The 25,701-nt window shown below is 46.2% G+C and overlaps 1 protein-coding gene across 1 annotated transcript in view; it reads left to right on the top strand.

Annotated features, from left to right (window-relative positions):
• Positions 1-25,701, top strand: part of OCA2 (OCA2 melanosomal transmembrane protein) — an 833,084-nt gene that overhangs the window by 724,901 nt on the left and 82,482 nt on the right. The window contains exons 22-23 of the mRNA XM_086934183.1: positions 5,624-5,717; positions 15,163-15,256. Of these exons, the coding sequence (XP_086790309.1) occupies positions 5,624-5,717; positions 15,163-15,256 (188 nt within the window). The remainder of the gene's footprint in view (positions 1-5,623; positions 5,718-15,162; positions 15,257-25,701) is intronic.

Here is a 25,701-nt window from a genome sequence, read left to right as displayed (position 1 = left end):
ATGAAAAGCGAATAAAGATTTTTTGATTTGACTACTATTCTATTTCTACTTTTATGCTTTATAATGGGGCCCATTCATAAAGGTGTTTGTGTCCATGCAGGCCTATTACTTTGTGTACTCCTTACTCCTTTTGGGTATTGGTCCCTAGAGTGTTCAACTCCCAATTAGAAAAACATTAAAGAAGGCATAGTCCTTTCTCAATGTGTTAAATGTATGAGAATATTCCCGTTTTAAATAAATGGCCAGTTCAAAAAGGCATCTTAAATGTAGATGTAGTAGTGCTAAAGGAATACTCTTACACTTACATACTTCTGAATGCCTTTGGATATAGGCCGCTTAGGTTTTCATCTTTAGTGCTGCAAAAAATAAAGAAGATTTATTTAACTTTGACTTAATTAACACATCTTGTGCATACGGATGTGTAGATTTGTTTGCTGGAAAAATGTTTTAAGGCATTACGTTAAAATAACATTTACAATGAAAATGTGTCGAATAATCACACAAGTAATCTATTAATACATGGCCCATGCATTAATAGATTACTAGTTTTAGGTTTGGACCTGTAATAACTGATAAAACCCCACCAGAAGGGAAATAGCCCTCACCAGTATAAACATATAAACACTGAAAAAACCCTGCACAACCACAAAATAAATGCCATTCAAAGAAAGGAAAAGGAGAGTGAAAGAGTCATTTTTATTTCTTCCTGAATGGGCCAATACAATGTAACTTTGTTATATAAGGTAGCAGTAAGAAAGACTGGGCTAACATTATTCTGCTTGAGTTTTGCTGTTTCGGGATGTCACTAAAATATTGTTTTATCATTTTTTCAGTTTTGTGGTCTTTGGTCAAAAGATACAGGGGTTAGAAGCATGTTTTAGGTGTTGTTTATTTTATAAACTGTAGAGAATCAGGAATATTTAAATCATATTTGACTTTTTGGCTTTGCTTGAGTCTTTCACTGATCGGAAAAATGTAGGTTTCCGAAGAATCTTTCCTAATATGTACCATTACATTTACCCACAGAGAATGGGTAAAAACCCTTGATACATCAGCCCTCTTTTCTAGTCACGTTATAGGTAATTGGGTTAGACCCATTTAGTCAGTGGGACCTGGGTAAGTAATCGATATGTACATAGGGGTCCCAGACCGGACACAGAATTATTTACAAATTATTTTTCTCCAAAATTTGATAGAAATTTGATCCAAACAATGAACATGCACAGTGTTTTTATTTTCACTGCACACTTATTACCATTCAATGATTAGTAGATATGTATCAAGCAATTGTGTATAAAAATTTAAATACGCCCACATAGGAAAGGGAAAGGGGTGCAGGGAAGAATTTAAGATAGTTGTACATCACTAGTCATAAATTACTCATATACATACAGATTCACGAATACAATTAATAAATGCTGATTGGTCCCCACAAGAGAGGCCAAATAAAGAATGAGCATAAATCAGAACAATTTCATAGGATAGTAGATCCTTACTGCACGGGTCTTCGTCAGGACGTGAAGAGGGGCATTCAAGGCTCAAAAGCGGAGCGATCCGTTGTCATTATCCGAAGGGATCATGATTGTAGTTTTACGTCGGGTTCAGGCCGGCGTCTCTGCGCACTTCCTGGTTTCAGGAGAAGGGGTGTGAGCATTCAAGGCTCAAAAGCGGAGCGATCCGTTGTCATTATCCGAAGGGATCATGATTGTAGTTTTACGGAGGGTTCAGGCCGGCGTCTCAGCGCACTTCCTGGTTTCAGGAGACGCGCAAGACCTCTTTTCTAGTCAGTCAGTATTGATAGTGGGTGAATTGCCAAACACCCCAGGCTTTAAACATTCAATGCAAGGTATAGTGACAGGTATTTCTGAAAGGAGTGCAGTCACAAAACATCTGGAATACTGGTGAAAACTTGACACCAGACTTTTGGAAAACATGGAATACAGTGTCACTTGGAATGCTGCTGCAAAAAGTTAAAACCAAGTTCAACAAAGATTGGAGTAATATTGTTTGTCTTTGCAGTGATTCGGCTACGTATATGAAAAAGTTGTATGATGACCTGTCAAAATCGATACCTGAGCTGAAGTGCTTCCCTGTAAGACATCCTTGCCACTTGTTAGATGGCAATCTGAAAGCATCTTTACAATTTTCAGAGTTAATGAAGAATGCCATTGACTTTTTAGTCCATTCTGGTGCACTGTTTTGTTATGCATGGGACCTAAAACACAAATATCTCATTTTGTGCTTTGTGTGGCATCAAAGAAAGAGTCATCCCAACTGTGTCACTTAGCTGGTGCTTCTCAGTCCTAGAGGCCATGAATGCAATATCATCCATGTGGCAACCGTTTACAGAACTTTTGCTGAGTGATGATGCAAACGGCAGGAAATGTGAGGATCTTTGGTCACATATTGATGGTGATTTGAAAAAAGGCAAACTCTACTGCATTATTAGATTTTTACAGGAAAGCATGACTGCTGTAGTGGAAAAAAAACCTAGAGTCTGAAAAAACCCTTGTCTGCCAAGTGTTTAGCATAATTCATGTAGATGTGAAACATCCTCCTGCATCCCTCCATGTAACCAGGGGCCTACAGTTTCTCGTAAAATAAGAATGTAAATTTAAATGTTTTTCCTTTATCCCTTGTGTACCCCGCCCCCCTAAAATAGGTTGTATCTTATTGCTGATACCTGTTAATCGCTTTGATACCCTAACAGATCAAGTTTGCGCTCTATAAAAACTTCAAATAAATAAATATTAAGCTGGGTGATACTTTTAGCGACGTTGGCACTGCAAAATGTTCCATGTTAGAGTGCTTGCCACTTGGTAAGCATAGAGATGTTGAGGAGCAATTCAGGAACTTTTATTTTACATTGCATGAGAAATAGCCCTTCACCAACTATGGCATTTGAAGTCCATGAAGCCTCACTGTGGTACTCTGCACAAGTTATAGATCCTTTCCGTAAAGGGAAATTTTCTCCGGAGTTTCAAAAGTGCTGCCCCATTTTTGACTGCTTCAATAACTCTGAGGGCATATGCGCTCAGTTCAATGCATATATTGCAGAACCTGTCGCAGAGAATCACAGTCTTCAGTTGCACCAGTATTGTCATGGAAAGCTATGTCAGTGGCCAGAGTTAGCAAATTGTGTACTGGCTATTTTGGTGTTGCTTGGCTCCAGTGCCAATATTGAGAGGGCCTTTTCACAAATAAAAGTTTACCTGAGAAGGAAAGAGTGCATGACCAAAGACTCACTGAAGAAGTATTGTTTGGTGTACTACGATAAGTTTGATTTGTAAAATTGTATTTGGACCTCATATACACTGTTCTTACACTCTCTATATACCATGCACTCTCAGTGCAGAAAGCAAGCAAAAATCAAAGCAAAAAGTTTCATAACACGAGAAAAAAACTGTTTCTGTTGTTTTTAATGGCGCGAAAATGTGTAACCACTGATATCCACTGTTTTTTTAAGGTATTGAAATCACTGGAAAACACTGAAAAAACCCCACCAGAATTTCCCAAAAATAGAAACTGAAAACAGGAAAGCCTATGCATGGGTTACAAATCAGTTTGAAATCCAACAAGGACACAGCTAAAAGTTTATTCGTGTCATGGGCACTGCAAAAATAAAAGCAATTATTTTTTTGTGAGGACCACACAAACAACCATGTAGTATCACACTCTTGGATACAAGTTATTAAACCAGCTTTGGCAAAGCCAACAGAGTATACCTTTTTTGGTGCCAATGCAGACTTATTGGCTTTGTCAGTGTTTTTGGTGATGCTGTTCAGAAAAGCAGCACAGTTATGAGGGCATGCTACTTCTCTTGTTCCTATGATCATGACGATGTGGTGGGCCAGCATGAATATGGATATGCACTTCACCACACATTTGGCATGATGACACTGCTTATTCGTAAACATTTTTACCATTACCCAATGGCAGACACTCAACTTGGAGAGGTAATTAAAAAATGTTGTTTAAACGTGTGCAAATGAGCATTTTCTAAAAAAGTGTGGCTGGCTAATTGAAGCTGCTGGGCACCTCAAACCATTGCAAAAAACATTTTCTAAACACTTCCATGGGAGGTGTGGGAAAGCAACAAAGGAATGGGTGGTGGTGAAGTGATTCCTAGAGGGGTTAAAAAGGCACAAGAGTCAGGGGCAGCTGGCATGGCTTGCGGGTGGGGGGCGGGCGCTGGGGTTGCGAGGCGGTGTTTGGAGGTGTGTAGAGCGAGGGGGAGGAGGGGAGAATAAATAAAATGTTTAACTTACCTTGAGGCCGGGTCCCGCGTCTTCCCTGCTCCTGCTCTCCTGCCTCCGACAGGAACAGGAAGCAGGCAGCCAGGAACCCTCCCCAAAGCCAATCACAATGCTGCAATGCAGCATTGTGATTAGTCTGAGCACCGTGACCCAGCGCTCAGCTAGGGGCTGGAGGAGAGGGCATGTTCTCCATGCAGGCTGTCTGTATTGCAGCCTTCATGGAGAACAGGGAAGTAAGTATACGCATGACTGTTTTGGGCGCCTGAGAGGGCCGACCAAACAGTCCTCGCACACATAAGAGTGGGTAAACCACTCCCCCCAACTCACAGAGCAGCACCACCCACCCGCAGTGCAGACCGACATGAACCATAAAATCAAAATAATTAAAGTTATTATCATTTTATGTTTCTAAAGTTGGCACTGCTGTGAAGCAGTGAGGTGACACTCCACCCCCATAGCGGTGACGCCGCCACTTTAGAGAGTAAAGGAGGAACTTGAGGCAGAGTTCTAAATAAAAAAAGACAAGCAGGGAGGGTTAGGGAAAAGCAACGGATGAGCTGGGGATGAGGATGGAGCAACTCAGAGAGCATAGCGGCAGATATGTGAAGGGGGAGCAGATCACATAGGAGACAACAAGAAAACATGTACTCGCATTGTGTGCCAAAGAAAAAAGTTGCTGAATGTGAGCAGTCAATACATGTCATTTATCAAAAGCATGGTAAAGAAACTATGGTCCAACGGATGGACAAACACAAGAGGAAAGGCCATAGAATAAGAAGTATGCAAATAAGATTGTTTAGAAGGCTAACCAATAGTAATAGGCTGCACTTGGTTATCTAATCTATAACCCAGCCTCTTACTATACCGTTAAAGTCAATAATTTGTTTTTCATAAGTGAATCACAACAAGATAGTACCAAGAAATGTGTAGCGCTATGGTAAACAAACCAAAACAAATGTCAAAGAAGTCTCGGCATACAAACGAAAAATTCAGTCAAACCTGGTTTAGGAAAGTCACACAAAGGCAGTTGCTCAGTAATGTAACAAAACTTGAGATGGCCCCCAGGTACATGCAGGCACCCGACACTCCAGAACTAGTCTGAAGCTCTCAGGCCAGGGGTCGGCCAATGCAACAGGGGGCCCCAGGAGCTCAGGGATCCCCCCGCACCACCAGGTGGGGTGAAGGATTATGCTAAGCCACTGCAGCTGCTTTTTCATTTGAAATTGCAAATCAGTGTTATAGATATTCAACATCAAGGCATTATTTTCTAGGTAAAGAGTAAGAAACCCAGTAAAATCTTCAGTATTCATGACAACAATGCCTGGCTTTGATCCATCAGTGATGCTTGCGTCTTTGACTCCCAACAGATCCCAGTGCTCATCAATCTGAGCCTTGATGCTGACGTAAACCTGCCAGTGAAACCACTGATCTTCGCCTTGGCAATGGGAGCATGTCTTGGAGGTGAGCGGAATGATTCTACGTGACATTCCAGAATTATTTATGATGCTGACTAGAAAGAAAGCATGCCTGATTCTCCTGACCTTTTATTTTTTTGATGCATTTGTTCTTCTTGATCACAGTGTACTTTTTTGCTTAGGGGATTGCCTTCCTCTTAGGACGGGCATGGCTGGCACATTATTTTATGTTTGTATATGTGTATGTATTTTTTGTTTTAATATTGTAGTGCAAAGCATTGCCGCATTACACTCTTTGAAGTATAACCGAAATGTATTTAAAAAAAATAAAAGAAAAAACTTATGTTGGAATGGGAAGTCTTCTGTATGTCTCTAGAAAACGCGTTTTCCTGCCTTTAAGCTGACCTCCAGGCAAGTCGCTTTAAAGTCACTCTGTTTTCTAGATCGCTACCTCAGAGAGCATGACAATTGTGCATGGCCACTGAGGGTCTTCCTGTTTACATGGATTGAGACCCTAGAGCTTGGCCCTGAGGTCCAGGGGGGAAGGCTTAGTGCACCCCTATTTCACAGAGTGGCTACTGCCCTCTTTACCCAGGATGTGGTAGACTGACAGGGGTGGCAGCAATAAAATCTATAGTCTGGTATCCCTGTATTCAAGTAGGGGTGGGTTACACACTCCACAGCAGAAGATCCCGGACAGTCACACTTGGACCGGCAAGGAGTCTGAATTGCAGCCAAAACCACAGGACTCCGAACAATTAAAGTCTCCAACGGGAACAGCAAAAGTGGAAGACACTGAAGTAGAAACTGGGCGAAGAGCCCCCACCCAACCCCCACAGAAACCAACTCTGGTGAGTACCTGAGAAAAGAGTACGAAAGGGTCCACTCACCATAACCCGGGAGGGTGCAAAGAATCTCAATCGGTCACGTAATCCCAGTAACGGAAGACATGAGGCACACTACCTCCTACCTGACCCTAAAATGACTGTATCTAACAGATAACCAGACTCCCACCTACAGAACCCACTAAACTCCCTCCACCACCTCTACGAGACTCTTCCTCTCCCCCGAATTGGACAACAATCTAACCCAGTCGCGCTGACCTCAGGAATGGGAGGCACAGCATACCCCACCACACGACCACAACTGGGGCCTGTCCCTAGGATGCCGGCCGCCCGCCCCTAATCACAATCCATCAGAAAACTCACCGGACCCGCTACCACACCGATCCCCTCCCTGGAACGCATAGGAACCTAGGATTGCATGAAGAATCTCAACGGACGCGTAATCCCTGTAACGGGAGACGCAAGACACGCCACCTCCTGCCTGGCCCTAAAATGGCGGGGTCTAACCCCTAATCACACTCCCACATACAAATCAACCCCTGAGACTCTTTTCCAACTCTACTAGACTACTCCTCCCCTCCGAAACTGTCATTAATCGAGCCCAGCGTGCTGCCATCAGAAACGGGAGACACAGCACACCCAACCACAACAGGGGGGCCTGTCCCCAAGTTGGCAGCCGCCCACCCGCCCCAAGCACCGAAGCTTCGGCAAACTGCCTGGAGCCTCTACCACAGCCACCCTCTCCCTAAAATGTATGGAAAAACAATTTCAGATGTGCTGGCCTCAGAAACTGGAGGCACAGTGCACGCCATCACTCCACTGCAATACGGTGCCTGGCCCCAAGATGGCGGCCGTCCGCCTGTAATCTCCATTTAATCGGCCAATTCACCGGACCCTCTACTGCTCGTCCTCACAAGAATCAACGCATAAGAGAGAGGCACAGCCCAAGCTTACTCACAACTGAAACCGAATGCATACCCCCAAGATGCCGGATATCCGCAAATAATCTCCGATTTACCAGGATCCTTCCCTCAGTACAGCCTCAAAACCAATCCAAGGATTATCAACCAGAGCCCTAAAGTAATAGAACAATTAGACGCACCTGCCACAGTGATCTAGAAACACCTCTCCCCACCCCTCCAAACCAGGCGCCTGTCCTCAAGAAGGTGGCTGTCCGCACATAATCATCCTTGTTTCGGACAAAAATAAATCATTGTCTGCCCCAAACTGAAGATCTACGGCCACTAAGAACAGCTAGCCACAAGTCAACACCACATTCAACTACACCTAAATCACTAATGAGAGGAAAGAAGCGATGACACCCCAAACCTTCTCCCGCTACTCCCCCAAGCAATTGCTCCCACCTACTTGACCTTGCCTCAGGTTCGAAGAGGCAATCCCCTCACCACCCACCCCAGCTACCTGATCCCACTTGAGAATGGTAGAGGTAAGCAGAAATGTAGCTCCCACACCTCCAATTGCATCTAACTATTGCTGAAGGCTCAAAGGCCAAACACATACGGTCGGAAAGAGCAATAAACCTATCCCTAAATCTTACTTAGACACGGAGAAGGTTACTAATCCCTAACTCCTTATAATCACATCCCCTCAGACCAATAGACTGAACACAGCTCTGGGTAACCTAACACCTTCCCAACCAAGACAAAATGTCACCTCCCACCTCATCCCCCCTCCACCCCTCCATACTCAACGGACTGAAACCACATGGCCAAACTTCTTCTCAATCATTTTTCCCCCTACCTCACACCAAAAGCAAAAAGAAACCTCAAACACAGACTGATTAGACTGCACCCAGAAACACTATTCGCGGACATATACCACTGCTCTTCCAAAGGCCAGGTAAAAATTGATCTCTTTTTCCATACCATAAGATCTGTTAATTGGAACAGCATCCTCAACACATCTGCACAGATCTAAAACAACTAACACCCCCTACAGCTGCAAACTAACGATCACACTCCCAAACTACCCTAAACACAATAGCAACAACTCCTTAACCATCTATACCAACGGCACAGTCATGATCCAAGCCAATAATGACAACCTAGAAGCTTTTGACCCCCTCTTCCCCTATCTCCGCAACTCCCCATCGCATTTACACAGCTTCAGCCCGTCAAACTCCTTATCACCAAATAGACCGCCCCTCCATGAGATCGCACAAAGCAATCACAAGACCTTTGCTATGAAAGTCAACCTCCCCCCTCTGGACACCATTTTCCCCTCCATCTATCTCTCCTGATAACGCTCAATTCTTTCCCACCCTCCAAATTTAATCAGAGCCCCGGCACAGATGAAGCTCTCCAACCCCCTACCGAACCACACCTCCCCCTCCATCCTTAAACCACCAATCCCAACAAACAACCAGCAAACCTAATCCAACGTCACTGGCTCCTAACTCTCTCCCTCCACTGACACACAAGAGATGGCAGCGTGAACCATGCTGAGATCTTCCACCCCCCATATACAAGGCTAACCAAAGGCATAACATGGGCAATTCCAACACCAAAACCCAACTCCAAGAGCCCAGCCTTCACCCATACCTGACTCCCACATTTATCGGTACCAATCATGCAAGCCTCCCAAGCCTCAATGGCCTAGCTCAACTACAAGCAGCAAAATTTTAACCTGTCACAGAGACCCAAAAGAACAGGAGCCGCAATGCCCTCCCGGGAAGCCCCTTTCCTTTTCTCCATAAAGGCTCTCCCAAAAACTTGTCCTGCTGGAATGCCAGCTAGAAACGGTAATACTGGACCTCACTGAAATATTGCGAAACTTCACCACAACCCGGAAGCCCAACCAACTCCCACATCCGAGACCCTCTTTAACCAACACTAATCACGCAAGGCCTCACAAGACACAATGGCTAAGCGGGACCACATCCCCCCTCCCAAACCAGGCTCAGGGACCCAAAAGAACAAGAGCCACCATGTCCACAAGTAAAGCGATGGATCTTGCCTCCTCGTATGACACATCCACTACTGTCACCTCTAGCTCCAAGATATAGGTTATCATTGGAGTGGGAAGAGACCAACCCCCCACACCCTCAAGACCCCCAGCCCTCTGCACTAATATCCCCAGGGCCCCCTTAAAGAAGAAACTAAAAAACGAGGGGTCCAATACCAACTGCATGCTCATTAACTGCAGGTCGGCTTCCAAACAAGCAACAGAACTGACCGAGACCATCCTTTCACACGACATAGAGCTCACGTTCATCACCGAAACATGGCTAAATGACTTCTCTCCCCCAATTATGGACATGCTTGTGCCCCCGGGCTTCTCAATCATCCACAAAGAGAGAAAAAAACAGAGAGGAGGGGGTATAGCAAACATACATAAGAACAACATCTCTGTGATGGAAGATGACGCCCTCAAATATAACTCTTTCAAATGTCTTACTGCCACCACTAAGATGAGTGACAACAGAACATTACACTGCCATTCCTCTACCATCCGCCAGGAAGCACCTCCTCTTTCGGAGAACACCTCTCCGACCTGATAACTCAATGCTCACTCCTTGACTCCAACAACATAATTCTAGGCGACCTCAATCTACACTGGAATTAGGAAAACACGCTAATCAAAACCTTAAATGATCTCCTAAGCAACAACAATCTCACCCAACACTGCATAGAGAAAACACCCAACAGAGGCTTAATCCTCCATGCCATTATCGCTCAAGCAGATAGTCTCCATCGACTACACCTTGCCTGTTGACTGGTCTGATCACCTGAACCAAACGATCCAAACCCAGCCCCGCACACAGGACCCCCCTCCCCGCTGGGCGAGAAATCTAAGTCAGATTCCACTTGCAGACCTGGAGGAAAGGGTAAACTCCCTCCTCCCCAGCCACACTGGTGAGCTCTCAACAACAGAACTCACCTCATTACAACACTACTATGACTTTTATTATGGACCAAATAGCCCCCTGAAACTAAAAAGAGCCAGGATCATACCTTCTAGATCATGGTTCAACACAGATATAAACTCCGAAAGAAGAGAACTAGGAGAGGCGGAGAGACTCGGGCGAAACAACCCATCCACAACCCTACGAGCTAGACTCAAATCAGTACTAGGGAGATACAAAAAAAACCCACAAAGAATGAAATAACATCCTTCTTTTGCAATGCCCTAAACGACGCAAAAAACAGGCCTAAAGAACACTTCAATCTCATAAGGCAACAAACTTCCAAGCCCCCTTCGACACAAGTTATGGCCTCCAAAGACCTGTGTGACAACTTTGTAAATTTCTTAAATGACAAAATCACCAAGATTAGAACTCTCCTTGGACTTGCAATGTAGTCCCCCGACAGTAAATCGCCCCCAGAGACAGAAGATATCCCATCCAAGCACCCTCCTAACTTATGGAAATCTTTCAATCCCATCTCTGAAGCAGAGGTCATCAAAATGATTTTCACCACTAAACCCTCAGCACACGTCTTGGATCCTTTACCTGCCCAACTGGCCAAAAAGCTCAAACTTTCCCCAGCCCCGCACTGGACCAAGATTATAAACAGCTCCTTGAGTACTGGAATCATGCCTGATTGTCTCAAAATCGGCCAAGTCAGACCTCTACTGAAAAAAACGGGCTCTGACACACTGGGAGGTGGTCTTACAGTGGTTCACCTCTTTTCTACAGAACCACAGTCAAAGTATAAAAATCATAAACTACTCACCGGACCCACTCCCCGTTAGCAGGGGTGTCCCCCAGGAATCAGTCTCTCCCCACAACTTTTCAACATCTATATGGAACCCTCACCACCAAACAAAAAAAACAACATTCCCTTCCACCTCTATGGAGACGATACTCAAATCTATCTGGAAACCTCCTCCTTTGAAGACATTCAGAGACTGAACAACACTCTAAGAGAAGTCCAACACTGGCTATCACGCAATCCCTTAGAACTAAATCAAGACAAGACGGAAATCCTCATTTCCAACAAAGAGAAGAACCCCCAAATCACAGAGTGGCTAAATGCTATTGATGCTCTCAACTACAATCTCACCCTAGCCGATTCTGTAAAATCGCTGGAAATCAATCTGGACCCTAAATTAGACATTAGCAAACACATCAAGAACACTGCAAAGAGCGCCTTCCTCAACCTTAAACTACTCAACAAAATAAAACATTCATCCCTCCGAGCAACCTCAAACAAGCTACTCAATCCCTGGTACTGTCCACACTGAACTATGGGATTGCAACCCTCACAGGAGCTGCAAAATCCCAACTAGCTCCCCTCAGATCAACTCTGCACGCAGCAGCCAGAATGGTCACCGGAGTAAAGTAATATGAACACATCTCGCCTGCACTCCAAGAGCTAAAATGGCTCCCAATCGAAAAGCGTGCAAACTTGAGAACTGCCTGCCTCACGCACAAAGCGCTGCACACAGGGAAATCCGCCTACCTGGCCTCTAAACTCCTGAAGGCCGGTCAGACAAGAAGCCTAAGGAGTACCAACACTCTACTCCTTATAGCCCACAAACAAAAAAACGTATCTCGATCCTTCGCAGGAAATGCACCCAAAATCTTGAACTCCATACCAGTCCACATCAGGACTAACACCTCCTACTTAAAATTCAAAGGCAGCTGTGTGTAGTGTAAGCTGTCCTGCTGGACATTCCAGTTCTCCAGGCCCCTCTCTATTCCTTGGAGAAGCCTGGTGGGCTGGGGGCGACATCTGCTCTTATCTGTGTTTAGCTGCACTAATTCGGTTAGGGACGCTCCCCCCTCCCCTTTTCTGTTGAGTGATAGTCAGCAACTCTTGGTCTGTAGTTAATAAAATACCTCTCTTGAGAATAGCCTGGGCTGGCATGGAGAGCCTGTGCGGGGAAAGATAGTCAGTTATCTTGTGCATGCTTTGGACATGCAGTGAACACGCCACAACTGTGCCTCCTGATTAAAAGGGCACCCAGGGTTTAAAAGTAGCGGATTCTCTGATTTGGTCATCCTTTCAATCAGAGGTGATAAAAGTCTGGTCTTAGCAGTCAGTGTATGTTGAAGACTGGTCTACGATTCTATCAAGGAAGGCAGTCAGGGCCCGTGGTTTGAAGGCAAGATAAGAAGCTTGCACACCAAATCTGGAACTTGAGGAAGTTTTCTCTATGACCTATGAATTATGCTGAAAAGGAATTTGCCAGATTGATCAGGAGCATGGGCATTGGTCAGAGAACCAGCTGTTTGTGAGAGACTTATGGAGCAGCCTCTCTGGAATGCAAGGAAATTGCTGACAGCTGCACAAGGGAGGAAGAGGGAGAAGGGAAGCTTGATCCCAGTCCTTGAGGTGAGATCACTTTGCCCAGGCTCCTCCCCTGTGCTGGGGGAGCCTGCACGGTACTTGTATTTACAATCTGTAGCTGGTGAGATTGCCCCATGGTATAGGGCCCTCCCTCCCGTTTTGTGGCACCTTGGGGTATCGGGGTGTACTGGCATTCTGGCCAGCCACTACACCCCTACAACTAGCCAGTGGCTACTGGACTAGTGGGACTCCAACAGACTGGGCTCAGACACCAGGCACCTGTGATCAGATCCCTGATGCCACTACAGCTGTATCCTCACTCGGGATGGGAGGGCATTTCTGTTTCTTTGGGTGGGAGGGGTTAAAGGCTGATCAAGAACATTTGACTTCACATCAAATGTTGAAACTATATATTTTAAATACAAGGATTGGTATCATGGCTCTAGTGAATGAGAGCAACCTTGTGCAATATGGTCTGTAATATGCAGTGTTAATTGTGTGTCTATATGTTAACTATGCTTTTATAGTGCTTAGCGTCTAGGAGCTATAATACTGTGTGGGTTCAGAACTCTGGCCCAGAGGGTTATAGAGACATCTCACTTTCTCTGTTTATCCTAGTTTTATGTGTAGTCTAATTCTCTTGTGTGTCCTAAAGTACTATACTTTTTAAAATGTAAAGTACTGACTGGACATTGATTGTATCAGCTGGAAGTATGGAATGCGCTGAATTCTGAAAATCTAACACCACCTTGAGTAAGCCTTGGACTGCTCCGTCTTGCTACCCTGACAGTCAAGTGCTGGAGAAGAGTACTTGGCTACCAGTTTTGGGTCCACCACTACTGAGGTCCCAGGACACCGAGGAGTGGGGTGGGGGGCACTTCAGTCGATGCGATTCGAGCACAGTAACAAGTTTAACAACTTACATGTGTCCTCATGCTTGCTATTAAACGTATCCTTGTAGCCATGCCATCTACTGTTGCTACGTAGAGCTGTGAGGTTATAGACCACATTGGGAGGTTTGAGGTTCCATAGGAATAAATATAGCTGGAATACAGATTTCCATCAAACCTAGAGTTTGGAGTCAAGTAATGGTCAGCATGCCTACGAAACCTTTCATGACCAGCATGAGGCTCGTTAAATTAAAAGCTTCCCTCACTGAAAATGGGTTTGGTAAGCCATGGTGTGATTTCCTCGTGGCACCATGTGCAGGAGCCTGATTTAGGGTATCTTATCGAATAGCTCAGTTACATTTGGCCTTGTCCGTGCATGATTGTGCACTAGAGTAATTGACATTTAATTACTTGCATGAACATAGCGCATCCCTACATGTTCACCAAATCACAAGTGATAAGGCTGTTCTGTCGTGTGTTTTAAAGTCTTGGGTAAGATAATGTTTTAAATGTAATCCGTATAATTTGTAATCCTTCCTGCTGATGCATCGGCATTTTATATTTATTATTCTTGTAACGATTTTAAGTAATCCAGTAAAGATGGTCCGCTTCTAAGAAGGCTGTTGGAGCTGGAGCTCACGAGTTGCATCACCATGCACAAGCCCCATCCTTCAGATGAAAAAGCAGATCCTGCCTTCCTGCTATGGTGGCACCACAGAAGGGAATCTGAATACATTTGTTGCTTGACCTGATGCTTCAGTACTCTGGCTAGGTCACACTTTGAATTGCCCCTCTAGTCACCTGAGATGAGCGCATGCAAAATGGTTGATTGAGCAGTTTTTCATTGTGCTGCTGTGAGGTACGTACAATCAGTTTGCTGTGCTGACTGGTGCCATTTGTTGTCATGAGGTTATTAAGACCCTATTGGGGTACTGAACTATATAGATTCGAGGGCAGGTCGATCCAGTTAACTAAACTATATCACTGCACTCTACCTGTGGCTGGCACAGACAGAATGGCAGAAGTGTGTTGGCCCTTAGGGTTTCGACTGACCAGACTTTAAATAAGCCCAACAGTAATAATCAATGGTTGAATCCAATTTCTCATGACAAAATTAGAAGAAAATACATTCTGGCAAAAAAATGTTGAGCTGAACAGTTTTTGCAAACTAGTGACTTCTTTAGCTTCAGATTTGTTTCCTTTATCCTCACTGAATTTAAAATTCAAGCAATGTCAATGCCTGATCCTTTTTGGTGTGGAACTACATAAGGTGTGTTGATGGCGTTTTGTTACTATTTTGTGATACAAAACTTGTCATTCTCTTAATTTTAATGAGCTTTGTGGGAACACGGTGCTGACTTAGGTTGCCTCAGTAATTGTTTACCTGCACACTTGACTGTGTTATCACAACAGTCCATATTACGTGTTTATCATTAGAAAGTGCTTGAAATAACCCATAACAATCAAATATAGAAAATATATTATTACATTTCCCCCCAAAGGTAATGGGACCTTGATTGGAGCATCAGCAAATGTTGTTTGTGCAGGAATAGCAGAACAGCATGGTTATGGCTTCACTTTCATGGAATTTTTCAGGTAAGTTTCTTTTAAGTGACACTTTCAGTATATTGTGCAGTCAGGGTTCTGTTTTCTCAGTACTATATATTATTTCTTGTCTTGGATTTCGCATGTGAAATATGAAACATTTGATTTCTTACAGCAGGAGTTTCCATTAAAATTCCTTTTCGGAGTTAGTTGTAAAATTGTGTGGGTACTGTTTATTTTTTTAAAGTTTTGAAGTTGTGCACATAATCAGATTAGCACAAATGCCACATAAATAGATTTTTGTGTGAGCAGGTGGCACCAAGTTCTAGCTAAAGTAAAATGTAAATTCACACCTGTGCAGTACGGGTAATGTGTAGAAAATAGACTTTAAAAACATGTGTGCACGTCATTGCCCACTGTATACCACAAAATTATTATATCTGAAAATACCATGTTGGTGATAGATTCCTTACCTTAGAAATACCCCCACGTGTCAGACTGGATCCGGAAAGTTTTCGTCAGCAGTACCCCTGTGCGTCGGAAGGTAGTGTTGTGCGGCTCCAGGGCCATTGTTGGTGTCGTGATCGCCGAGATGACCTTGTGCCAGCTACTTAGATGACGCCCTCGCGCGCTGACGTCATTACTTTCTTTTTCCACACCAGCAAGCGCAGATCCAGAGAGAGCGGTACCCCCAGTACATTTTGACTGAGTTATTTTTGGGTCTTTTGTCTTTCTTTTTTGAGTTTTTGGCTCCTGGTGCATAGGGATGTCTGGTTTTAAGTCTTGCACGGATTTTCCCCGCACGATGTTGGTGATGGACCGGCACTGTGAGTGTCTCTACTGCCTGGGGCGCAATCACGACTCTGAGTCATGCCCCGAATGCTGGGCCATGGCTCCAAAAATTGCTGGAGGCCCGGGAGTCGGCTCCTCGCTGTAAAAGGTCCTGGTCCAGTGGGAGGTCGAGGGACCGGTCGCGGAGCCACCACCACCATTGATAAAATCTTCACTCTCTAAATCAGGTAAGGCGAAGCACAAGAAGCCGAATAAGTGTTGTCGCTCTTCGCCTGCCCCTAGCCTGTCGTGTGACATGGCTGAGGGTGCAGGTGGTGCCACCCCTGCTGCTCTGGCAGAGCCTGCACAGTTGCTGATGGCCTACCTGCCCTTCCTAGATCCGTGGGCGTGTCCAGCCCAGCTACAGGACCTCCTGTCAGCCATGGGCTGCCATTTTTGCCCATTAGGCCAAGCCGACACGCCTTTGGGCCCTGCGGGTCTGACTGGGGGGTCCTCCCTCCTCTTCGTCACCAGCTCTGGCCCCGACATCGTCGACGACTTCCGTCTCGACGCCGCAAGACCCCCATGGATCCAAGCATGGATCCCAGCTGATGTCGGGTGGCCTCGTTCGACCTCCACCGACATAGACATCAACGGCACCGCCACCGGCGTCGGCCGGCTCCATGGCCGATGCCATCCCCGGCTTCCACCTCGACGTGGAGACTGCGCTTGACCGGTGTCGATCAATGTCAATACTCACTGGGAATTTCTATTCTTTTCGCCATCTGCCTCCCTTCTTTCCGCCTGCCCGGCAGGTTGGGGAGGAAGTGGAGCACTGGGAGCGGTCTGAGGACCCTCTAACAGCCCAGTGCAAGTTAGACCCGGACTAGGAAAGACGATTTGGAGGATGCAGGTGACATGGATTTTAACTCCAGAACCGGGCACACTGTCTCCTTCTACCGTGGCTACGGAGGAAGGTGGCACATATTCTGTGGTGTTACGTAGAGCAGCCAAGGCTCTCCACCTCCAGCTACCTATGGTGGCCATCAGGACTAACCTCCTGACAGTAGTGCTCCGGCCAGCGTCTTCCTCTACAGACCCGCCGCTGCCCTATAATGATGCACTTTCGGACATTCTTTTGGGCACCTGGTCCAGGCCCAACACAGGTGCTCCTGTGGATAAGAACGTGGCCTGACGCCATCGCCTGGCCCCGGGTGACCCCAGTCTCCTCACCCCACACCCAATCCCTGAGAGCTTGGTCATCCAAGCCTCTGTATCCCAAAGCACATTCCCTTCTGCATCTCTGGACAGGGAATCCAAGAAACTGGAACCGTTTGGGAAGAACATTTTTACTTCCGCCATTTCAGGGCTGCGGTCTGTGAACACTGCATGCCTCTTGGGCGGTTATTCCCATTCTGTGTGGGACACGGTTGCGCAGGTGCTGCCTCAGTGTCCGGAGGAGGCCTGGACAGTGCTCTCTCAAGCTACTGCAGAGTGGAGAGATGCAGCCAAGTTCACAATTTGTTGTGGCCTTGACACCGCCAACTCTCTGAGCAGGACGATTCCCATGACAGTGGCGCTCCGCCGTCATGCCTGGCTGAGAACAACTGGCTTTTCCGGGGATGTCCAGAACACTCTGATGGCATGCCCTTTGATGACACTGGCCTTTTTGGCGACCAGGCAGACAGTGCGTTGGAGCGTTTTAAGGGCTCACTGGCTACAGTCAAGTACTAAGGCCTTTCAGCCACGCGCGCTTCTTCTGCTTCTCCTTTTTGCTCCTCTCTTGGCCAAGGAAGGGGCGCCCGAACATGTTAGTTTCAGAGCCACAGGCCTGCGCAGCAACAGTCTCAGCGCAGCTGCGGATGTGGGACCTGCTGAGGTAGGTCATAGGGCCAACGGGAGAGTCAGTCCACCACCTCCCCTGCCGCCACTGCCTCCAAACCTTCCTAGTCCGGTGTTTCAGGTCCCCCAAACGCCAGGGGGCAGCAGGATTCCCCATCACCTCCCCAACTGGCGCACCATCACTTCGGACAGGTGGGTTTTACAGATCGTCCGAAGGGGCTACTCCTTCTCCTTCAAGACTACCCCTCCAGTGATGCCACCTCAGTACCACCGCATGTCAGGGGATTACTTGGAATGCGCTCGATGACCCCCTTGGCTAAGAGTACTGCACCTTCCTGTTGGAGAAGTACAAACGCCAGCAGTAGGTCGTGGTTGTTACTCCCACTACTTCCTGGTTCCAAAGTAGGACAAGGGCCTACATTCTATCTTAGACCTTCAGAACATCAATCGCTTCCTCTTGAAGGAAAAGTTCAAGATGCTCACACTTGCTCAGGTCTTGTCTGCCCTAGACCCACAAGACTGGATGATGGCGTTGGACTTGCAGGACGCTTATTTTCATATCCCCGTCCTGCCGGCCCACTGGCGTTACCTGCCGTTCATGGTAGACCACGAGCACTTTCAGTTCACTGTGTTCCCTTTCGGCCTTACCAGCACCCCTCGGGTGTTCACGAAAGTGATGGCGGTTGTCGCAGCTCATCTGTGCAGATCAGGGGTTTCAGTCTTCCCCTATCTCTGACTGGCTATTGAAGGCGGGTTCACCCCAGGCAGTCGTCTCCCACCTCCAGACGAAAGTGATGGCGGTTGTCGCAGCTCATCAGTGCAGATCAGGGGTTTCAGTCTTCCTCCATCTCTGACTGTCTATTGAAGGCGGGCTCACCCCAGGCAGTCGTCTCCCACCTCCTGCATTTGCTGGGGTTCTCCATCAACGTGCCAAAGTTGCACCTGGTTCCCTCTCAGAAGCTCCTCTTTATAAGAGCAGTTCTGGACACTGCGCAGTTTCGGGTTAATCCTCCTGAACAGCGAGTCCGGGACATTCGGGCTATGATTCCGATCTTTCGGCCCTTGTCCTGGGTTTCGGTCAGGATGACCTTGAGGCTGCTGGGCCTCATGGCCTGCATCCTGCTGACCAATCATGCCAGATGGCATATGCTGGCTCTGCAGTGGGACCTGACCTGAAGTTCCAGTGGGCACAGCATCAAGGGGACCTGTCTGAGCACGTCCAGATCTCGGAGGGCACTACACATCAGTTGCAGTGGTGGCTCATGAACCAACATTGGGTTAGCAGCAGATCCCTCTCCCTTCCTCAACCGGAGCACACGGTGGTGACGGATTAAGCATGGGCGGAAAATCCGTTTCGCTCGCGGATTTTGCGGATTTTCGGTAAATTCGCAATCCACGAGATTCGCGAATCTCCCGCAAAATCCGCAAATCCGCGAGCAGCGGATTTCATGGCTTGCTCGCACTGTTCGCGTGAGTTCGCGGCTTCCCAGTACAACTTCGCGCCCCGCGAATAAGCGCAAAATTGCAGAAATACGATCTTAGCAAAACAAACTCCTTACCAGGTTCAAAAGTTCAGGCTCATCATTAGTAGCCATTTCCTGTAGTGCTTCCTGAGGGGCCCCTCCAGAGTTCAGTTGCCAGTTGCAACTATTATGTGACCCTGCTCTGAACCTCAGAATAGTTACACATATGCCACAAAGGTCCTGAATTACAGCTAAGGGAGACAAGCAGGAGCCAGGCTGGAGGTTCAAATCCATTAATCAGCCCCTAATTCATTATTGTCAGTTGGGGCAGGGCAGGTGTTGTAACTAATTTTGCAACAATGAAAGCACTTAGCAAGTGCAAAAGATCACTAATCAGGAAGCACTAAGGAAGCAGGTGCCAGCTAAAAAAATATTCTGTGACACATTAATCAGCCCCAAATTAATTCAGGTCACTTGAGGCAGGGAAGGTGTGCTTGCGTTGCCACAATAATGTACACTGACTGGACAACCAGAGGGTGCTGTGATGAAACAGAGGGTGGCATGGGTGGGCCAGAGGGTGGCATGAGTAGTCAGAGAGTGGCAGTGGTGACAGAGAGTGGCAGTGATGAAGAAGAGTGTCCCAAACAGGTTGGACACGTAGAAACAACAAGTTCGCGAAACTTGCGACCCGACAGGTAAGTTCGCGTTTTGCGAAATTGTACAAAACCCGCGCGAACTGGCAGAAACCCGCGCGAACACAAAAAAAAATCCGCAAATTCGCGAGAATTCGCGGATTTCGCGGATTGCGAGTTCGCAAATCCGCAAAATTCGCGAACGCGAGATTCGCAAAATTCGCCCATGCTTATGACGGATGCTCCCCCTCCTGGGATAGGCCGGCCTTATGGGAGAGGCGGAGATCAGATGTCTCTAGTCTCCGGCGGAGTCTAGGCTCTATATAAACTTTCTGGAGCTCCGGGCAATCCTACTTGCACTGAAGGCATTACTTCCCTCTGTCAAGGGGAGAGTAGTGCAGGTGTTCAGACAACACCACCGCGATTTGGTATTGCAACAAGCAAGGGGGGGTGGGGTCGTGGACCCTATATCAGGAGGCTCTGCATCTCTGGACATGGCTGGAACATCAAGGCATTTCCTTGACGGTTCATTGCTTGGCAGGTTCCTTGAATGCCAGGGCGGACAAAGTCAGCTGCAGGTGCATGATGGATCACAAATGGCGTCTACACTCTGAGGTGGCGCAAGGTCTCTTTCAACAGTGGGGAGAACATTGGTTAGATCTATTCGCCACCGAAGAGAATGCGCAATGTCATCTCTTCTGCGCGTTGGAATTTCCAAGGCGGCACTCACTCGGTGACGCTTTTCATCAAGAGTGGAACTGCGGTCTATTGTAAGCCTTTCCGCCTATACCACTTCTACCCAGAGTGCTGAAGATCATCGGGCGCGACCGGGCCCAAGTTATTCTTGTGGCCCCAGGCTGGGCTCGAAGAGTTTGGTATCCTGAGTTACTCAGTATGAGCATGGATCCCCAATCTGACTGCCTCTTTGGGAGGATCTTCTGTCGCAGCAGCAGGGGACGGTCCTCCTCCCGAATCTGTCCAGCCTCCACCTACATGCATGGCGATTGAGCGGCGACAGTTGATTCCATTTGACTTGCTTCCTGTAGTCAGTGATATCATTCTGGCAACCAGGCGTCCTCCCACTAAATCCGTATACGCCTGCAGGTGGAATAAATTTGTGACATGGTGCACAGCAAAGGCTGTAGATCCCCTTTCTGCACCTCTTTCACAAGTCCTTTTGTTCCTACTTTCTATGTCCCAGCAGGGCTCTGCTCTGGGCACTATTGAGGGCTACCTATCTGCGATTTCAGCCTTTCTCAGGCTCCTTGATCAGCCCTCTCTTTTCACTTCCCCTGTTGTAAATAGATTTCTTAACGGCATTACACACCTTTTCCCTCCTATTCTGTTTGTTATGCCTCAGTGGGACTTGAATCTAGTTTTACTTATTTGATGTGCCCTCCTTTTGAGCCACTTCACAACTGTCCTCTTAGTTTATTAACTTTGAAGACTGCTTTCCTGGTTGCCATCACCTCCGCTAGGCACGTGAGTGAGCTCCAGGCTCTTTACTGTAAGCCTCCCTTTTTGTCGGTTTATATGGATAAGGTTGTGCTCCGCACTCGTCCTTCCTTCTTGCCAAAGGGTGTCACTGCCTTCCACATAGGCCAAACTAATACCTTGCCCACTTTCTTTTCTCCTCCGCACTCTTCCAGCGAGGCCTCTCATTCTACCTGAATTCCACACAACAGTTCCAGTTGGATGACCAGCTCTTTGTTGGCAACATAGATGCCAAGAAAGGCCGGGCTGTACACAAGAGAACTATCTCCAGCTGGGTCGTCTTGTGTATCAAGGCCTGTTATTCTCTGGCTAAAAAGGAACCTCTGGTGGGGTTGCACGCCCATTCTACCAGGGTGACGGCAGCTACTACTGCATTGGGACGTGGTGCCCCCCTGCAAGACATCTGTCAGGCAGCTACGTGGGCCTCGCTGCACACTTTTACTAAGCATTATTGCCTTGACAGTCAAGTCTGGAGAGATGGCTTCTTAGGCCATTCTGTTCTCCGTGACTTTCTGGTGTGATCTTGGTTCGCAGACCCACCACCGGGCTTATTATTGCTGGGGTATCTATTCTAAGGTAAGGAATCTATCACTAAGGTGTTTCTTTCAGGTGAAAAAGTTACTTACCTTCGGTAACGATAGATCTGTAAGAAACAGTAGTTAGTGATAGATTCCTTACCGCCCCACCGATCCTTCCCGTTCTGCGAACTGATTTCTAGGGCTAAAGTCATCCCATTCAGGGCCCTAGTTTCAATGCACCAGTTGTCAGTATCTTGCATGGCTCTGCGTTCCTGGCATGGAAAGTAGCGTATAGAACTGACGTCAGCGCGCATGGGCGCATCTAAGTAGCTCCAGCGACTGTATCTCGGCGACTACGATGCAAACGAAGTACGCGGAGCCGCACGACGACGCCTACCGACACGCAGGGCTACTGCTGACGAAAAGTATCCGGATCCAGTCTGACGCCTGGGGGTAAATCTAAGGTAAGGAATCTATCACAAACTAATGTTTCTTACAGATATATTGTTACCGATGGTAAGTAACTTGTTCTTTGTTACAAGTATTTGTATCTTTGTATTTTTCCACCTATTGTGGGCACTGACAATGGGCCCTATATCAGAGCATCAAAGAAAACATTAAAAAGCTGACTACATAGGGATGACAGTATCACTTGCATTAGTCATCTTAGAAATTAGATATTTGTCTGAAAGAAAGATGGGCGCTACAATATTATCTGATATTTACCCCAGTCGCCTCTTCCCATCACTCAAACACAATCATCCAGGCACACAAACTGCACTAGTCAGGTAAGCATTATCTCCTGATTTCTGTTGTGATGCTAATCTCCACCTTAACGTTCACATGTTAGAAGGGGACCTTGCATTCCTTACACGAGGTCAATGTGTATGGTGCTCAGTGCCATAGTGATCATTCAAGGAAAATATTGGTAGATGCTAGTGTGTATTAAGACACCAAAAAAAAGACTTAGGTCTGCATGCACCAACTGGGCGTACAGTGATGATCTGTGCTGATGGGCACTGACAGTCATGATTCACTGGCCGTCTGGCTGATAACTCACACTATCAAATGTCACATTTTCTTCAGTAGTTGGTATAGGCACTAGTCTACCCCCTTTCCTTTTGTCCTGATAATGACCTAGTAAATAATGCATAAATTCGAAACCTCAGCAAGCAGTGAGCAGAAAAGGCCCTCTATCAACCTGCAACAGTAAAAGCTTTGCTTTGTAAATTTATACACACTAGCACCTACCAATATTTTTCAGTTCAGGTACCAAACAAAATATCTATCTTTCTCATAACTAAATATCTTTGTTGGGTGCCGATTTCCGTAGCACTAATTGCATTAGTAATTGTTACTAAAAATATTACACGTGTGCTACTGAAATAAGTCCCTAGTGAAACATTGTTACTTATTTGCTTCAAATCGGGTTCTTGTTGCAGTTATACTTCTATTAGTGTTACAAATTCTTACTTGTACCTTCTTCACTAGGCATGTTCTGGTGATTCTTTGCAAGCATCAGTTCTGTAAGAGATTTTTTACAAAGAAAATAGAAGGGACCACCACATTGAACTTTGATAACGTGTTCATTATGATCTGGCTTGACAGCACAGCTATCCCCAGACAATTATGAGAGCATCACTAGACAAGGGCTTTGCACCAACCATATGTTGGGAGCCAAAAGTACATATTTTGATTGGGCGGAAGTTTTGCTTCCATAAAAAAAAGTGTTTGGCCTCCATGCAGCTGTGATCATTTTGTTTATTCAGCTGCCTAAGCTTGAACTTTCAGCGGTATACACTTGACATTGGAATGCCATTAGTCTTAGATAGCTAAATAATTTGTTGGGCAGCAGCACAGATAGGAGAAAGGCAATCCTTAATGTATATGGCTCTTTAGGTCTGGCTTGACAGTGCACTGTCACCTTACCTTTCCACCTCCACCAATAGTATTCTACAGTTTTTTGCACATTCAAATACAATCCCATTACTATAATGTTTAGTTGTAATGCTTTACATTACCAATCAACATAACTTTAAAGCCAGGCCTATTGGCATTGGTAATGCTTGTTATTTATTTTGACTACCCTAAAGAGCCCAGATTCCTTAAAACGATACGGTTGAAGCTACTTCTCACCAAAGTGATTTTTAGCACCATAATAAATTTGGTAAGAGTGTGATATATACCTCTATTTCAATTTGCAGAAGTTAGTACGGCTTTTCAGCAGCAAACATCAATACTCGCATTTTCTCTCTGCAGACCTTTGTTTATTCATCGGTCATTTTTTATTTGACTTTTTTTCATGTACTTAAACTGTGTTTTTAGGGCTCGCCTGCTGATGCGCTTCTGCGCATAGCTGGCGAAGCTCTATTGTGGCTTATCCAGAGTTTAACCACCACTGGCGATTCCACTGGCGATTCCATGCGGTGCATGTGCTTTTTAGGTCATTGCGCAAGCGCACGCCCTAAAAAGCGCGTGCACAGTGCCACCAGCCGCCTGCCTGCCTGCCTCGCATTACCACATCAAAGGCAGCCCTCCCAGCGCATTTCTCACCCCCTAATTATTCACGGCCGGCCGGCCATACTTTCAGTTTCACGGCCGCCAGGCTGTGTCTCCTTTTATGCTTTTCTCTTCGTCTTTTTTCCGTCTCTGATTCTCCATTTCTCTGTGCCTTTATGTGTTCCTCTCTCTCTCTGTCTGCTTTTCTTTTTCTTGCAGCCTCTCTCACTGTCCAGCTTTCTCTCTCAATGTCAGTTTAAGTCCATAATTGTGTGGTAAACACAGCAGTCACAGAATCTTCTAAATCCAATGACCCTCACCATTTTTCAATTACCAATTTATTAAAGGAGAGTTAAAAGAAGCTTAAACATTATATATAATTCCAATCAAATCCCAGTGCCAACTTCACTTTTTAGAAAACTGCTTTTTCAAGCTAACTTTCCCAAACCTAATGTATACCATTTAAAATACACAATGGGTACCATGCGTACATAATATGGCCCTACATTGCCATCTTAGGGTACCTGTGACATTTATAAACCACTCTGCCTCGTCACCTTGTGGTTCATGATATTACTAGAACCCCCTCATGGCAATATCGGGCCACATTATCTAGTTAGATGCAATGCTCTTTCTCTCTTACCGCCTCTCTCACTGGCCAGCTTTCTCTCTCATCGTCTCGCTATCTACCTCCCTGTCTTTGGCTCGTTTGTCTCTGATTTCTGCATTTCCCACCTCGACCACGTATATCTCTTTTCGAGCCCTGGACCTGTTTTTCAGTGCTCCTCTCTCGGTGCCTCTCTAAATCACTTCTCCAGCCTCAGTCCGTCTCGCTCTTCTCTGTGATTCTTCCCCCTCCCTCTATTTCAGGTTTTCAGTCTTTCTCTCCATCTTTCTCTCTGGCTTCCGCCGTATTCTTCTCTCGTCGTCACTCTCGTTCCCTCACTCATTTTCATACCTGTCCATTTTATTTCCCTCTCTTCATCCTTTCCGCTTATCTCCACATTTCATTGTTTTCCTCTTTTCCTCCCTCTTTTCATTTTCCCCTCCAATTTTCCTCCTTCCTCTCCCAGTTCATCCTAACTGCTAACCCTTCACCCCAACTAATTCTCCTCCCACCTATCTTCGTTCTCATTATCACTTTCTCTCATACTTACTCATCTCTCTCTCCTCACTACAGCACTGCCTCTCTGTCCCCCATTGTCTCTCCCACTCTTAATTTCTTTTCGCAGTCTCTTAAAATCTCTAATGCTCTTTTGCCTTCTCACTTCCTTCCC

The sequence above is a fragment of the Lissotriton vulgaris genome, chromosome 8 (assembly GCF_964263255.1).
Source record: "Lissotriton vulgaris chromosome 8, aLisVul1.2, whole genome shotgun sequence".
Taxonomy (NCBI): domain Eukaryota; kingdom Metazoa; phylum Chordata; class Amphibia; order Caudata; family Salamandridae; genus Lissotriton; species Lissotriton vulgaris.
The sequence above is the reverse complement of the archived record's forward strand: the minus strand, read 5'-3'. Positions and strand labels throughout refer to the sequence as shown.